At 46.2% G+C, this 17876-nt stretch overlaps 1 protein-coding gene across 2 annotated transcripts in view; it reads right to left on the bottom strand.

The window, feature by feature from the left end:
- Positions 1-17876, bottom strand: part of ABAT (4-aminobutyrate aminotransferase) — an 86752-nt gene that overhangs the window by 26513 nt on the left and 42363 nt on the right. For both annotated transcript variants that reach the window (XR_010661626.1, XM_065924315.1), the window contains exons 2-6: positions 15407-15521; positions 8483-8580; positions 6679-6708; positions 4318-4435; positions 1376-1425 (exon numbers count right to left, since the gene is read on the bottom strand). Coding sequence is in view for 1 of the 2 variants with exons in the window: in XM_065924315.1 (XP_065780387.1) it covers positions 1376-1425; positions 4318-4435; positions 6679-6708; positions 8483-8580; positions 15407-15476 (366 nt within the window). In the remaining variant the exon portion in view is untranslated. The remainder of the gene's footprint in view (positions 1-1375; positions 1426-4317; positions 4436-6678; positions 6709-8482; positions 8581-15406; positions 15522-17876) is intronic.

The raw sequence follows: 17876 nt of genomic DNA, 5'->3' as shown, positions 1-17876 counted from the left end.
GCCTCCAGCTACGAGCTGACCTCAGCTTCGTGAGCTGCTAGGCAGAGCATTCAGCTTTGCTCACCGGATTCTAGACCCACAAGATCTGTGAGACCATAAATGGCTGTTGTCTTAAATCCCTAGGCTGGTGGTAGTAGTTTGTGATGCCAGCAACAGGAAACTAAAACAGGGTGGTGTTAACGTTTCGTGGCTGGGGAGGACAATTAGGAAAATAATGCCTAAAAAGCCTCCTGAGAGACTTCCCTGGTGGGCCAGTGATTAAGCCTCTGTGCTTCTACTACAGGGGTGTGGGTTCAAGTCTTGGTTGGGGAACTAAAATCCCACATGCAGAAAGGTGCAGCCAAAAAAAAAAAAAAAAAGGCTCCTTAAGCGAGTCATAATGGGAAGAAAAAGTTGAGAAACACTGGATTACAGGGGAAAATTCATTCAGTAGTATGCTTCCCTGGTGGTTCAGATGGTAAAGAATCTGTCTGCAAACCCAGGGAGACTGGGTTCCATCCATGGGTCGGTAAGATCCCCTGGAGGAGGGCGTTGCCTGGAGAATCCCATGGACAGAGGAGCCTGGCAGGCTACAGTCCACGGGTCGCAAAGAGTCGGCAGGACTGAAGCGACCAAACACACACACAGTACACTTAGTGTGTATGCACATCCCCACGCGTGTCACTGCCAGCGTCATCAATCAACGGCCCCACCACCGAGAAGAATCCAGCCCCAGACGGTAGCAATGTCGAGCATGGGAAAGTGCCCCCAGCCCCTGCCTGCCGCCCCAGTCACACTTGGACCCTTCCTGGCTCTTCTGATCCGGCTGCCCTGCCCTCTTTTGATCCTGAAGTCCCTTGCACCTCTCCCTCCCACCCTCCACTCCCTACAGGGACCACTCTTCCCCAACTCCCAGCCCATCCATCCCTAAAAAGCCCAGCTCCCTTGGGCTTTTTATTTCCAGCGCCTCTTCTGGCTGTGTGACTTTGGACAAATACTTAACCTCTCTGTGTTCAGTTCCCTCATCTGTAAAAGCAGGGATAACAAAAGCAGCCGCCTCAGGGACTTGGCAATATTCGATCTGTGCCGGCCACAGTGTTTATACGTATTAGGCTCTTAATTATTGTTCATTATTACCATGATCATTGTCTCATGCCCACACAGCACTGATTGCCTTGCTTGGTAGCGCTTCGTATGGCTGCGATTCTCTGCTTATGTGTGTGGTTAACTGGCTGCCTCTGTGGGAGCAGGGCACTGTGTTGGCAAGGTGTTCCAAGGCCTTAGCACACTGTATGGACTCAACAAATATTTCAGGGAGGACTCAGTGGATAGACCATTTCCAAAGGCTGCCCCAGTCACCCTCTGAATCTTCATGAACGCAACCCCGGGCACTCACCATATTTTGAGGCTGTTGGACAAGTTTCATGAGAGCAGGATGGTTGTAACCTGGGGAGAGGAAGATACAGTTAGAAACTAGCATCGTATCCGGGGGTCCCCTGCCCCTCACCCCATCGCCTGCCCCCTTCCTTCCCTTCCAACCCTATAACCCTCTTCACATACAAAGGCCCATTTCTGGGGACCCGCCCAGGAAAAACCCTGTGGCTTCACTCTGTTGGATGCAGGGGGTGTGGATTGGGCAGTGGTGTGAGGACCAGGGGAGAGAGTAATTAACACTCCTCTTCCTCTGTCTCTCCACCGCCCATCCCACGCCCAGGGGTGCTGGGACCAAGGTTGGGAATTGCTTGTTCCTCAAGGAAGGAACAGTGTGGGTTTTTTCCAACTGACCTGTGGCCAGAGGTCTTTCAGCTCTGACTCTTACGCTGCCTGGATGTTGATGACTTTTCTGCCTCAGTTTAGATAAAGGCAGTGTCAGGGAGTCACGTTAAGCCACAGATGCAGAAAAGAAAGACGAAAGCAGAGCTAGCCCCTCTGATCAGGAAATCCTACGCCTGGGCTTTTTTTTTTCACCCACACCGAGCAGCACGTGGAATCTTAGCTCCCTCACCAGGGTCTGAACCCGTACCCCCTGCAGCGGAAGCGCAGAGTCTTAACCACTGGACCCTCAGGGAAGTCTCTGCACACCCAGGTCTTTGATGTCATGGGCTCCCCCACACCGCAGGGCAGGGGCAGCTGTCTGAAGGCTGCTCTTATAGAAGTACGCTTAGGAGGCAGAGTCATTGATGCAAAGCTTTGGGCTCCCTGGGTGGCTGGGGGAACCCTGAAACCCCTTGAAACCTGACTCCCTGTTGATGGGCCTGAGGTGATATTAAAAGATCCGACATCATAGGATGGCTGTAGGGATTAAATGAGAGAGCACGGAAGACACCATGCATGCGGCTAGGCCGCTTCAGCCAACTCTTTGCGACCCCATAGACTGTAGCCCGCCAGGCTCCTCTGTCCATGGGATTCTCCAAGCACGAATTCTGGAGTGGGTTGCCATTCCCCTCTCCAGGGGATATTCTCGACTCAGGGATCCCACCCGAGTCTCTTGCATCTCCTGCATGGGCAGGCAGGTTCTTTGCCAATAGGGCCACCTGGGAAACCCTTGGAAGACACTATGCCAGACAGGAAATTTTCAATAATTATTAGTTAAAAAAAATTATTTCAATGATTACAGTGTAGGAATAAAGGTGGCCAGAGACAGAACTTTAAGAACTTCTGGCCTTTTAAAAAAATAATTTTATTTATGTATTTATTTTGGGTTGCTCTGGGTTTTTGTGGCTCTGTGGGCTTTTCTCTAGTTTCGGAGAGCTGGGGCTACTCTCTAGTTGTGATGCGTGGGTTTCTCATTGTGGTAGCTTCCCTTGTTGCGGAGCACAGGCTCTAGAGCTTGGGTTCACAAGTTGAGGCACAGGGGCTTAGTTGCTCCAGGGCATGTGGGATCTTCCTGGATCAGGGATCGAACCCGTGTCTCCTGTACTGGCTGGGGGCTTCTTCACCACTGAGCCACTTGGGAAGCCCTCGAACTTCTGCTCTTTTAACAACCACTGCCAGTCTGATTAGCCCGATTCCCCCAGCCCCACAGAGATGCTGGCTGGCTGGGGATTTGAACTGAAGGAGCCCTGGGTGGTGGTGAGGAGTATGTAGGGGTTAGCCAGGAAGAGACTGGCCCATGGTTCCAGGATAATGTGAGATTTTACCCCTTTCACTCTGGAGGGACATGGAGAGAGAGAGTTGTAAATCTCAGATTCCAAGTCGCCTTCAGAGCCCAAGGCATCTCCGGATGATGAACTTACCAGAAACAGTGAGTCATCTGACTGCTGTTGGATCTCATCTTCATGGGAAATAAATAGGTTTGAGGGACCCAACTTGGCAAAAGCAGAGGAGGCGTGGAAACCTAATGGAGGGGCGGATCTCTGTGGAAAGACCCTAAGCAGGTGAGTGGAGGGGGACGGAGGCGGGTGGGGAGCTGTGGGGGCTCTAGCATTACCCACGAAGGGACAGGCTTCACTGGCGGGTGCCGTGAGGACTCCATCGACCAAAGAAACATGGGCCAGCCAAGCTGCAAATGTGCCCATCAGCCCTGCCTCTCCCTCCTGCAGTAGGACAGTCTTGCCCTGGATGGCCAGGAGGTGAGCCTGCTGAGAGAGATCCTTTCTCGGGCCAGCCACCCCTCTCCCAGCCGCTCTGTGCGTATGTATACTGGGGGGGAGGGGTCACTGATAGTGGCTCCAGACACCTCCTCTGGCAAACTGCCCCTGATGAATGGAAGCTGCGTTGCCTGAAAGATGACACATCCTTCCCTCTGGCAGCTGATGCGCAATGACCCGACTGGCCCAGGGGGACCAAAAGACCAGCCCCTTCGCTTTGGTCTGGGATTGACTCTGGGGTGCAATTCACATTCCAGAGCCCCACCCCCTCCGCCCCGGGGAAGCAGGCTGCGGCTGGTCGCTGGCTGAGACCTCATCCTTCTTATTCTCCCCTCCGCTCTCTGCTCCCTTCCCCCCTCTCCCCCCACAGCTCTCCCTTAAGTAACCACTGGCACTGAATCCCCACCTCCGATCTTCTTCCAGGAGTCCTAAGACTGCTGATATTGGACATGGGTTCACATTACCTGTGCTTTCTTGCCAAGCTCTGCTCATCTACCTACAAAATGGGTATATTTACCCAGACCCATATTTGTCAGGTTTTGGGGGAGGAGTACATGAGAAAAGACATGTAAAGTTCCTTTTGTAATATACCCTCTGCAAACAACTTGTTCTTTTCCTCTGCCCTTAAGGGAAGTGTCTGGCCACACATACAAGGATGTGTCTCTTGGAAGGAGTGACTGAAGCCTGGATAACCATGACTAACACACGGAGAGAAGCTCCATCCAAGGATTTATTTTCCAGCTCTTACCTATAGGGACAGAGGAGATCTGGGAATAAAGATCCAACATCCGGTTGCCGTCCACATCCACCAGGTAATTGCCTCGACTCTCTTCATAATTGCAGAAAAAGTGCACAGCCTCTGCATTCTTGGGGAAAGAAGAGACTGGATCAGGCTCACTGAAATTCCCTAGACCCTCAGTCTTTCAGAACTAAGCTTGAACTGCTGAAGTAAGGGGCCTCCCTGATGTCTCAGACATTAAACAATCTGCCTGCAATCCAGGAATATGCGTGCTAAGACGGTTCAGTCGTGTCTGACTCTTTGTGACCCCGTGAACTGTAGCCCGCCAGGCTCCTCTGTTCTTGGGGCTTTCAAGCAAGAATAATGGAGTGGGTTATCATGCCCTTCCTGACCCAGGGATCAAACCTGTGTCTCTTATATCTCCTGTATTGGCAGGCAGGTTCTTTACCACTAGCATCACCTGGGAAGCCCCTGCAGAGCAGGAGACCTGGGTTCAAACCATGTCCTGACCATTTAAAGACATATGGATGGTGTCTGTAGTCGTTGGCAATGTTGGATTTTTTTGCCCTGCTGGTAGTTATTAATACATAGGTGATTTGCTTTATAATTGTTTATTATGCTGTGGGTATGTAGTTAATGATTTTTTTTTCTGTCTGTGTTTTATATATCCCAATAAAAAAGATTGAAAAATAAATCTGAAGAAAATTTGGAAAGTTAAGATGTATATGGTAAGTCTTAGCATGTAAGAAAACTAAAAACTATAGTGATTATATACTGATAATATAATATATATATTATATAGTGAAAGAAATGAAAATGGTACACTAGAAGATTTTCACATTATGTACCAAAATAATAGTAGAAAACAAGGTGAGGAATGAAAAAAGACAAGAGGAAGAGAGAGAACAAAAAATAAAACTGGGCACGTTCCTGCTGCTTCAGTGGCTGACTCCTTGCTGCCCCTGCAAGGGGCCGGGGCTCAATCCCTAGTCAGGTAACTAGATCCCACACGCCACTAACCCAGTGCAGCCAAATAAACAAATGTTATAAGTTAAAAATACCAGAAAATGAAACTGAACCTATAAATACAGCTACATCAATATTAACATTAACTGTGCATGGATTGAGTAAGTCAATAAAAAAATTGGAAACTATCAGACTGGATTAAAAGATTCAGTGATATGCCATCTACATGAGCTATATTTTAGATTCTAGAATACAAATTAGGTTGAGAGTAAATAAGAAAAGATATATGATTCTCATAGCAATCATAAGAAAGCTGGATGCTTTATAGTGATATCAGATAAAACTGTTAAACAAATAAAATGTTCCTAGAGGTAAAGAGAGGCATTTTAGAATGACAGAAGGGTCTGTCCACAAGGAAGAATATAAACATGTAAGCAGCTGATATTGTTTAGTTGCTCAGTCACGTCTGGCTGTTTGCGACCCCATGGACTGAAGCCTGTCAGGCTCCTCTGTCCCTGGGATTCTCCAGGCAAGAATACTGGAGTGGGTTGCCATTGCCTCCTCTAGGAGTCTGCCTGACCCAGGGATCGAACCCATGTCTCCGGCATTGCAGCCGGATTCTTTAACGCTGAGCCACCTGGGAAACCTGATATACAGCCCCAAATACATGCAGCAAAACCTAATAGAACTGACTGGAAACAATAATTCTTTGAGACTAGTTGGATGCTTCAGAACCTGGCTTTCAACGATGGATAGGACAACCAGGCAGAGAGTTAGTGAGGAAACCGATGTGAACAACGCTCAAAGTCAGTAGGTCTCACAAAAACGTGTGGGACACTCCACCCAACAAGAGCAGGGTGTATGTCCCTCTCAAGTGCATACAGAATATTTTCTAGAATAGGCCAAATGCTAGGCCATAAAAAGGGTCAATAAACTTCCAAGAATTGAAATCATTCAAAATAAGGTTTCCAACCCCAGTTGAAGGACATTAGAAATCTCAGAAGTTTGGGAAGTTCACCAAAATGTGGGAATTACACTATATAAGTAACCAATATGGGACACCCCTCATTGGTGGTGCAATCGCAGACTCTGTGTTCCCAATGCAGGGGAGTCAGATTCAATCCCTGGTCAGGGGACTAGATCCCACATGCCACAACTAAAGATCCCACATGCTGCAAAGAAGATCTAAGATCCTGCGTGCTGAAACTAAGACCCAGCTTAGCCAAGTAAATAACTAAATAAATATTAAAAAAAAAACAAAAAACCAACCCAACGAGTCAAAGAAGAAAAGATGAAATTAGAAGAAAAAGGTTTAGAACAAAAGCATGTTTTATAAAAAGAGCCAGCACTGATTAAGTTGTAACCAACAAGCAAAGATAGGATGGCTATTTCATCCCTACTCACCTGAATTATATTCAACTGTTTCATTAGCTCCTGCAGGAGAGAAGAAAAAAAGCATCATAGCAAGGACACATGCTTGCTTAAAATCTTTCATCTTTTCCCAAGTCTTGGGGCTTTCCCCCCTTCATATCAATAACTTAATAGTTAGTCAACAATATTATACATATATTTTTTTAAATCCTTAAAAGAAATAGTTGGTGGGAAATGATTCTTGCCAGTTCAATTGCCAGTACAACAGACAGGTTGGAGGGCTGGACACTTCAAAGATAACAATCAAGTAAACTAAAACATTTAACAACAAAAAAAATTGAGCTGAAGATATTTATCTAATGTCCAGAAAAGCATGGGTTCTTTTTACACTTAGGGGGGGAAAAAAAGCTCTAACACACCATTAGGAAAATAGAAATCTGCACCATTTGTAATTATAATCTGAACATTCCATAAATCACTTGTACAATTATACATAGCAACTGGGAATTATAACCTAGGGGTTTTACTATTACAAAGATTTCATCTCTGAAAAGAAGTCACAGAAAGTAAACTTTAGCAATTAGTATCATAAAATCATATATTTCCATGTAAAAATGCAAAGTAATATTCAGATAAGAATATGAAATTTATTCCAGCTATCTTACTGTTATTAAATTAAAATTCACCCCTTACCAATAGAAATATGCATGAAAAAAGTCTTCTTTTGTTAGCAAAGGACCATGCAAAATAGCTACAATCATTTACATCAGCACAAAGATTTCTAGTTTTATTAAATAGTTTCAATGTCAAAAGAGACATCTTTTGAATTTAAAAAAAACAAAGACATTGTGTGTGGATAAAACCTGCAAAATATGCAGAGAAAAAAATAAATTTGTACTATAAAGGTTTACACTGTTATTTTTTAGATGCAAACATCAGAAACAGTATTGCATATCACAACACAGAATCAAGGTTCACCATTCTTGCAAAGTGTGGTGTATGCAGATTTTGTAGCTTCTCTGGGGAGAAGCTGCAACACCCCTCGCCATATCTATCTGTGTCTCCAACATCTATTCCAGGGATTCTGAGCTGCCCAAAAGCTCTCACACACCATGCACTGTCACCCTGCGGGCTTGTCACCATTCCCCTTGCCTAGAACAGAATGCACTCCTGCCGATTCCTCCTTGTGGCCCTTCAAGATCAACCTCAGGGAGGCATCTGTCATTCACACCCTGTGCCACATCACACGGTCAGGTTCTTTTACCGTTGGTGGGATGCTCTGCCCCAGCGCCTGACTCTGGACTCAGAAACAAGCCACGTAACTTGCTTTGGCCAACAGAAAGAGGTGGAAGTGATGGTGGGTCAGTGGGGAGCCTGGCTCAAGAGACCTATAGCAACCACTCCTTTCCATCACCATGAGAAAAAGGCTGGCTGGCTGGAATACGAGAGACCCATGAAGCTGAGCCACATTACCACATTGACCCAGGACAAGCCTAACCTAGATCAACTGGTGGCCAGTCATCCCTCAGGCACATAGATGAGCCCAACACAGCTGCCTACCCAACTGCCAGTTGCATGAGCAACTTGTATACTGTTAAGGCTCTTAGGACTGTTTGTTATGCAGCACTATTGTAGCAATTTATAGCTGATACATATCCTCTAAGAAGACTTCTTTGACTTCTTATGGAAGGATGGCCTGGTTTAAAGTTCTGGACCTCTAACGGTGAACTCTCTGAAAGCAGCTAAGGATACAGGGCCCTCAGTGGGGCTGTGTTCTTGCCCCGTGGACCCTTTTTGTTCTTTTCTGAAACATACCACTCAAGTGTGCTCAACTCACCCGAGATCTAGGCCCTGGGACTTCCGTCTTCATCAAAGGTCCGTCATAGTCAAATTCAACGTCGACTTTGGCTGCAGCCTGACTGATGTGTCTGGACCCTGCAGTAAACAGAGGCAGTGAGAAACCCCTGAGTATAGGAGATACGAGAATCCTGCCCTCACAACACTGGGAGTACCCAGCAGAGGCAGTGCCAGGGCCTGAGACCCATGCCAGCCTGATGATCCCAGAACTCTGCGTGTGGTCAGACATGGGTACCACAAGCACCCTGAGGATTTCAAGAAATGGGAAAGCCTGGTGCCAGTGATGCTGTAGGCAAGCAGGCATGCTCACATCCCACTGTTGTGAGGCTAAGGTGATGCCGACTTCCTATTCTTTTCGACTAAGCAACCTCAGTTTTCAGGATTCATCCGGAAAATAACTGGACCAGTGCAAAAAGATGTAGATTAAAAATATTCATCATAGCATTGTTTCTAACAACAACAGAGAGGAAACAATCTAAATGTCCAACAAAGGAGGGTCACTAAACAGAATGTGCCATGTCCTACCATTTTCATGGGCAGCAGAATATTGGGAATATTATGTATCCATAATAAAAATAATCCAAATTTTGTAAAAAAAGTTAATCTATATCCATATGTATTGTGTGTGCATGCTGAGTCATGTCTGACTCTTTTGCGACTCCATGGACTATGTAGCCTGCCAGGCTCCTCTGTCCATGGAATTTTCCAGGCAAGAATACTGCAGTGGGTTGCCATTTCCTTTTCCAGGGGATCTTCCCAACCCAGGGATCAAACCCGTGTCTGCTCCATATGTGTATATATATATAGACTCAAATTTCTCAGCCCTGGTACTACCGACATTGTGAGCTGGACGGTTCTTTGCTGTGGGAGGTTGCCCTGGGTGTTGCTATAGGATGTTTAGCTGCATCCCTGGCCACCTGCCATTAGAGGTCAGTGGCATCGCCTCGAGTTGTGCCCTAAGTTGTGTCAATTAAAAATCATCCAGGAGATGGGAATTCCCTGGCAGTCCAGTGGTTAGGACTTTGATGCTTTCCCTGCCAGGAATCCCTGGATTCTTGCCTGGAGAATCCCATGGACAGAGGAAGCTACAGTCCATAGGACAGAAAGAGTCGGACATGACTTAGTGACTAAACAATAAGATGTTTCATATAAATCATGTATGTGATCTTCACCCATCAGAATGGCTGCCATCAAAAAGTCTACAAACAATAAATACTGGAGAGGGTGTGGAGTAAAGAAAACCCTCTTGCACTGTTGGTGGGAATGCAAACTAGTACAGCCGCTATGGAGAACAGTGAGGAGATTCCTTACAAAACTGGAAATAGAACCGCCATATGACCCAGCAATCCCACTGCTAGGCATACGCACCGAGGAAACCAGAATTGAAAGAGACACGTGTACCCCAATGTTTATCGCAGCACTGTTTACAATAGCTAGGACATGGAAGCAACCTAGATGTCCATCGGCAGATGAATGGATAAGGAAGTTGTGGTACATATACACCATGGAATATTACTCGGCTATAGAAAAGAACACATTTGAGTCAGTTTTAATGAGGTGGGTGAAACTGGAGCCTATTATACAGAGTGAAGTAAGCCAGAAAGAAAAACACCAATACAGTATAAAATAATGCATATATATGGAATTTAGAAAGACGGTAACAATGACCCTATATGTGAGACAGCAAAAGAGACACAGATGTAAAGAACAGACTTTTGGACTACGTGGGAGAAGGCGAGGGTGGGATGATGTGACAGGATAGCATTGAAACACGTACATTACCTGATGTAAACTAGATGACCGGTGCAAGTTTAATGCATGAAGCAGGGCCCTCACAGCTGGTGCTCCGGGACAACCCAGAGGGATGGAGTAGGGAGGGAGGTGGGGGGTGGTCAGAATGGACAGACACACGTGCACTGTGGCTGATTCATGTTGTTGTATGGCAAAAATCACCATAATATTATAAAGTAATTAGCCACCAATTAAAATAAATCAATTTTTTAAAAAAAGAAAAAAAAAAAACCATGTATGTGATCTTATTTCATCCTTCCACAGCCCTGAGGGGTAGTTGTTATTTATTGCATTACACAGGAGAGGCAACTAATACTAAAAATACGCTAGCGTCTCTGTCACACACACACAAAACCTGCCAAACTATAAAAAGCCATGATATTAGAAAACATAAATTCATTCTTAATTTTTCAGAATTGCTTGAATTATCAAAGAAGGTTTCTGAATTAATATGCAATAAAGTGGAGTCCTTTGAACATAAAATCCAGTTAAAATCCAATACCACCCTGATTTTCAGGCATGAAGATACCAGCTTTTATTATCTTTTGTTTGATCTTAAAATGAAAAAGGAATTCCTAAAGACCTTATTCCAACAGCAGAGAGTTAAAAATCATGGACCATACTGATGACTTAAAGAAAAAAAAATAACACACACACACTCAACTGTTTCTCTCTTCCTTGGCCTGAACTCAGCATTACTGATCAAGACTGATTCCAACTAGACCTGCATTCAACAGGTCTATTTGGATAAATAGGGCTCTTAACCTGCCCTTCTTCCTTTGTTTCCAGAAAAGGGGGGAAAGTGAAAAATCTATAAGAAGTAAGTCGTCCTCTCAGGAGGACACACAAGTCCTCTCTTCCTCTCTCCAGAAAATGTCTTGACATGGCATTGTAGCAATCAGATTTCTTAGGGGTTGGGAAGCGGGAATACCAGGGGTGGAGGCAGTTGGCAGTGGGACCTGCAGCTGAAAGGATCCTGACAAGGTGGAGTGTGTGAGGTCCCCGGGAGGATGCCGGGACCATGAGTAAACAGGACTGGGAGGCGGGGTCAGGGTAGGACCTGGGAGACACAGCGGAGATTGATGGGGCAGGAGACGGGGACGCCAAGGCCAGGGGCGAGGAGGATGCATCTGGGTCAGGAAATGCACTGGTTCTTACCGTGTTCCAAGTCTTTCTGGGTGTGGATGGGAGCGGGCCAAAAATGCTGGGCAGAAATGCTGAAAATCAGAGCCTGCTGAGTTTTTTTTTTTGCAAATGTGCTATCGGAAAAAGGAAGATGGAGAAGCTCACATGTATTCAGGCAAATGCTCACCTATTATTTTATTCTTTTTTTAAAGACTTTTTTTAAAAATGTGGACCACTTTTACAGTTTTTATTGAGTTTGCTACAATATTGCTTCTGTTTTATGTCTTGGTGTTTCTGGCCCCTAGGCCTGTGGGATCTCAGCTCGCTGACCAAGGATCAAACCTGCACCCCCATCACTGGAAGTTGATGTCTTAACCACTGGAATGCCAGGGAAGCCCCTCACCTATTGTTTTAATTAATCCACAACCTTCTTGTGAGAAGATACTGTCCCCATTTCACAGATGAGGATCAGACAGGTTAAGCAAATTTCCTGAGGTCACATAGCTAGTGACTTTGCAAGGCCCGAATTTGAGTCCAGAAAACTTGTGCTTTTCTTACTATATCTCAATTTTGACTTTTTGTAGAGGAAAAATGACCAAGTGCCAATACAACACTTAATGATGACATGTAATGCCATAAACCACAGGAAAAAAAGAATAGGATTTGAATGATCAAGAAAGCCTTTTCCAGGGTTCCTTCTATCAAGCTGTGTGAGCAGATGTCCATTTATTGAGCACTTATGATGAACACACTGGACATTATTCCGAGTTATTTCCATGGATTACCTCACATAATCCTCACAACCCCATAGGAGGCAAATGTTATTATGAGTATTATGTTAAAAAGGAGACAATAAGCTCAGAAAGGTCAATTAATTTGCCCAAAGTCACACAGATGGAAAGTGGTGAAGCTGGCAGTCTGTCCACTGGACCTCCCCTTTCCCAGATGCTGTGAGTATCATGGATGTATAGTCCATCTCATCTAGTGTGGGTTTTGAAATGAAACATTCTCAGCAAAACAACTCACTTCCCCAGAGGCAAATTACTGCCAAAAGGAGGAGGAAGTTTTAATCAACATTGAAAGATTCAATATTTTCATTCATGAATAAAATAGAACACCCAGAGGGCAGGGGTGTGCCCTGACAGGCAAGATCAGGCAGGGCGGGTAAATTCAACCCAATTCTCTGGGTCTGATAATGATGCTCGCCACCCTCCATGACTGTGCCAATCCACAGAGTCAGTTTTTAACTCCAGACTGCCATCTGATGTTTTTAATGTCCTCTAGATCTTCTACTGAGAGTAATAAATGCATGTCACTTTCCCAAACAGCAAGGGTTCTGTATGTGAGCCTAGCCAAAGTCAAGATCAAGTTCAACTGGAGTTATCTGCTCTGCTTTTGTTAAAAACTAAACTGAACATCTGGGACTTCCCTGCTGGTCCAGTGGTTAAGAATCTGCCTTCCAATGTGCGAGATGCAGGTTCAGTCCCTGGCCAGGGGAACTAAGATCCCACAGGCCGTGGAGCAACTAAGCCTGTGCTAGGTAGTCCATGAGCTGCAGCTAAGACCTGATGAATCTTGGGTGCTAATGACTCTCCCTTCTACTTGGAACACAACAGACCTGCATCATTGGGGTTTATTTGTTACGTAATTAGGGGTAAGTATTAATATGCTTATCTTCTAATTAAAAAAAAACAACAAACCCTCAAAACCTACTAGTAACTTCTCAAGGCTATCAAGGTTAAAAAAAAAAAGGAAAAACTGAGAAACTCATAGACCAGAGGAGATAATGAAACTGGATTGGACCCTGGAGCAGAAAGAGGCCCTGAGAAAAAGTTGGTGAAATTCACAGGCAAGTCTGGAGTTTGGTTCAGATCAATGTACTAAGGTCAGTTCCTCAGCAATGACAATCCTGGTGATGAAAGAGGATAAGACTGGGGAAAACTGGGTGAAGAGCATGTGGGATCTCTTTGCTCTGTCTTTGCAATTTCTCTACACATCTGAAATATTCCAAGATAAATGTTTATTTAAAAATAAAACCTGTGGGAGAGGAGAGAACACTCCTGCTTTTTATCCTACTCAAGATACAAATGCCTGCAACATTCAACAAGGAGGCCAAGGACTGCGCCGACAATTTGTCTTCAGAAGGCAGATGGGACACACAATAAGAAGGTGACATCGTGATCTGAGAACTGGAGACAACCTGGAGGGGCAGGCATCCGAAGCAGGCTACCGCAAGCGTCCTTCTCCCAGAGCTGCTGGGAGGCAAGCTGCATGCATGCTCAGTCGCTAAGTCGTGTCTGACTCTGTGCAACCCCCTGGCAGGACTGCAGCCTGCCAGGCTCCATGGGATTTCCCAGGCAGGAATACTGGAGTGGGTTGCCAGTTCCTTTTCCAGGGCATCTTTCCCACCCAGGGATCAAACCCACGTCTCCTGCGTTGGCAGGCAGGTTCTTCACCACGGAGCCACCAGAGAAGCCCAGGAGGAACATTGAGGGGGTGGATAATATTAAAGTGGTCCATTTTCAAGGACAACTAGCCTAGAGGGACAGCCTGCTGACGTAATAGCCATTAGGATACTTGCGTGGGAAAATCCAGATGAAGGGGGAGTAATAAATCCAGGTGACTTTCTCAGGAAGACTGTTAACCCCATAGTATGCAACCATGAGGGACTGGCGGAGGGACTTGCGTGCCGAGAGGACAAAAACCCCACTCTAATGACTCTGGGTGTGCTTGCCCCCCAGACGCCTGATCTGGAAACATCATCATTAAAGCCTTGCTTCTCGCTGCGCCTTGTGTCTCCAAGTCCACCCCTTGGGTTTGGGCCAGTGGGCTCTATTTCCCACATCTGACTTGCATTCAAGGGGCTGCGTGACTTGGCTTCTCTGAGCCTCAGTTTTCTCATCTGTAAACTGGGCTTCACACTTTCCTTCCTTGTGGGACCTATGGAGGGAGGTCTCCTGAGATCATACAGGCAGGGTGCTCACTAGGCTATGCCGCCTGAACTCAGAGAGGCAGAGAGAAATGGAAGCATCTGAGAGGGACTGCATATAAAAGCAGAGACATTACTTTACTGACAAAGGTCCATCTAGTCAAGGCTATGGTTCTTCCAGTAGTTAGGTATGGATGTGAGAGTTGGACTATAAAGAAAGCTGAGCACTGAAGAATTGATGCTTTTGAACTGTGGTGTTGGAGAAGACTCTTGAGAGTCCCTTGGACTGCAAGGAGATCCAACCAGTCCATACTGAAGGCGATCAGTCCTGAATACCCATTGGAAGGACTGATGCTGAAATGCCAATACTTTGGCCACCTGATGCAAAGAACTGACTCATTGGAAAAGACCCTGATGCTGGGAAAGATTGAAGGCAGGAGGAGAAGGGGATGACAGAGGATGAGATGGTTGGATAGCACCACTGACTTGATGGACATGAATTTGAGCAAGCTCTGGGAGTTGTTGATGGACAGGGAGGCCTGGTGTGCTCCAGTCCATGGGGTCGCAGAATTGGACACGACTGAGCGACTGAACTGAACTGGGGTGGGGTGACAGCATGAGCTGCTGGCCATTCGGGTGCGGGGTGAGCAGAGGTAAGGGAGCAGGAGGGGCAGGGTGGCCATTCCCTGGATAGGGCCCACTCTCCAGTGCCCTTGAAGCTTGTAGGTGAGTTACAAGGGCTTTTGTAGTTTCCTTGTTTCTGGGCAGCAAACCTAGCTCTGTGTTTCCCCCAGCGGTCCCTGTGGGGATGGCTTGGGCCCTGCTGGCTTCCGGGGGCGAGCAGAGCGGCTCCAGGGCAGATCAGCTCCCTGCCCACTGCTGAACTGTCCTCCTGGGCACAGGAGCACACGCTGGAGATGGGAGGAGCGGCCAAGAGGACAGTTTTATGGGGGTGGGTGGGACAGCAGCTCCCTTTGAACTCTTCTGGACCCCTAAGTCCCTAGTCTGGATTGCATCTTCCATTAGGACCAGTTCTTGCCAAGATCCCCCAGGGCTTACCCGGCACCAACAGGCGGTAGTTGTGCTGGAAGCTGCAGACCAGCCGCTGGCTGAGCAACATGGAGGCCATGGTCCCCTCCGCTGGGAACAGTGACTCCTGTCACACGCTCCGGCCCTAAAAGAAACCAGAAACTCAGAGTCAGGCCAACAGGGGCCACGCCCTTGCTGACCAAGTATCCCACTCCCCACCATTCCCCCACATGGTGGAGAGGTTCTGCTAATATCAGATCCTTTGCTTTCATGCAGAAGGTACACTCTATTTTTTATGATTTTAAAAAATCATAATTTATTTCTTTAGCTTTGCTGGGTCTTCCCTGCTTCGAAACTAAAGGGCTTTCTCTAGTGGCGGCCATCAGGGCTACTCTCCAGTTGTGGTATGCAGGCTTCTCATTGGAGTGGCTTCCCTTGTTGAGGAGAACAGGCTTTAGGAGTTGTGGTGCTTGGCCCCAGTTGCTCCCCGGCACGTGGGATCTTCCCAGACTAGGGACTGAACCAGTATCCCCTGCATTGGCAGGCAGATTCTTAACCACTGGACCATCAGGGAAGTCCTACACTTTATTTATTTTTTAAAAATTTTTTGTGTGGTTTGCGCAATCTTAGTTCCCTAATCAGGGATTGAACTCAGGCCACGGCAGTGAAAGTCCAGAGTTCTAACTACTGAACCACTGGCGGAGGCGGGGGGGGGTGTTCCCCAGAGTATATACACTTCAAATCAAAGTCTGTTCACCTTGTGGTTTTTTTCTTAAATAAATATCTTCTTAGTTTATTTGGCTGCGCTGAGTCTTAGTTACAGCATGCAGGATCTTTAGTTGCAGAATATGAATTCATAGCTGTGACATGTGGGATCTAGTTCCCTGACTAGGGATGGAACCTGAGCCCTCTGCATTGGGAGCTGGAGTCTTAGCCGCTGGACCACCAGGGAAGTACCCCACATTGTGTTTTTCTTGACCTTGTATCTAGGTAGGATTATTACACCCACTTTCCAGATGGAAAAACAGAGAGGACAGAGTTGGCTGGAGGACCCTCTGTGGGCAAGCTGTCGAGAGGGCCTCGTCCCCCTGGATAAGTAAAGCAGCCTTCGTCCTACATGATGGAAAAACTCAGATGGAGCAAACTCCAGAGCAGACTTCCTGGTGACCGCTCAGTGGGGAAGGCCAGGAGGCCACCCCGCCCTGTTCACACACAGAATGTTGGTGGCTGGGTCGCTGGGAACTCTGCAGATCCAGGGCAGTACCCGGGGCCCATTTTGAGGGGTGGGCTTCTCCAGCACAACCAACTATCCCGGGTGTGTTCTGGACCAAGAGGGTTCCAGGATGTGGAACTTTCAGGCTTTACTTTACTTTTTTTTTTTTTAAAGAATTCACAAAAACGGCAATCACATGAATATGGGATGCCTTCATTTATTATTTTTTTCTGATTCTCATTGAATAGGTATTTACTTATTCATTCATTCATTTATTTTTATTGGAGTATAGTTGTTTGACAATGTTGTGTTGGTTTCTGCTATGGTGTGGCATGTATGTGATTAGTCGGGTCTGACTCTTTGTGACCCCGTGGACTGTAGCCCACCAGGCTCCTCTGTCCATGGGATTTTCCAGGCAATAATATTGGAGAGGGTAGCCATTTCCTTCTCCAGGGGATCTTCCTGACCCAGGGATTGAACCTTGGTCTCCTGCATGGCAGATGGATTCTTTGCCATCTGAGCCACCAGAATCCTCCAGGATGGAAGGGACTGGTTTTTTGTTTTTTTTTTTTAATGTTGTAACAGAAGGCTTTTATGAAAAAATATATCTTGCATGTGGACAAAGATTAGAAAGGAACACATAGACACACAATGGAAACCACTATTATCTGGAAACTTTGAATAGGAGTGATTTTGAAATTTTCCATCTTTTGCTGAAATGTTATTATTTCCCTTTGCCACCAAAAAGAAAAAAAAGTCAAAAGAGATAGGGTGGGAAATACTAGCAACTCCATGTGTGGGAAAGAAATAAGTGAGACCAGAGGACCCCCAAGGCAGTGCTTCTCAAACTAATTGATCATATCCCTCTCTAAAAACATATTGATGCGTTCAATTAATGTGTGTGCATGTTCAATCACATCTGACTCTTGGTGACTCCCATGGACTGTAGCCTGTGAGACTCCTCTGTCCATGGGATTCTCCAGGCAAGGATACCGGAGTGGGTTGCCATTTCCTCCTCCAAGAAGTGACTGTTTTGAAGGGTATTTGATCACCCTCAATCTGCTCAACCATCCAGGGAGTAGGGTATCTCCCCATTTCCGATATGAGGAGATAGAAGTTCAGAGAGGTCATGGTATTTGGCCTTGATCACAGGATTGCTTGGGACTGCCTAACCCCAAACCCTTGCTCATGACAACATGGATTAATTCAGTGACTAACAAAACACCTAACTATAGAAGCAAGGGGCTTGATGAATACAAATGATCCTGTTAAGAGAGGAAATCTTGC

The sequence above is a fragment of the Muntiacus reevesi genome, chromosome 2 (genome assembly GCF_963930625.1).
Source record: "Muntiacus reevesi chromosome 2, mMunRee1.1, whole genome shotgun sequence".
NCBI lineage: Eukaryota > Metazoa > Chordata > Mammalia > Artiodactyla > Cervidae > Muntiacus > Muntiacus reevesi.
Note: the sequence above shows the minus strand (reverse complement) of the source record. Positions and strands in the feature narration are given on the sequence as shown.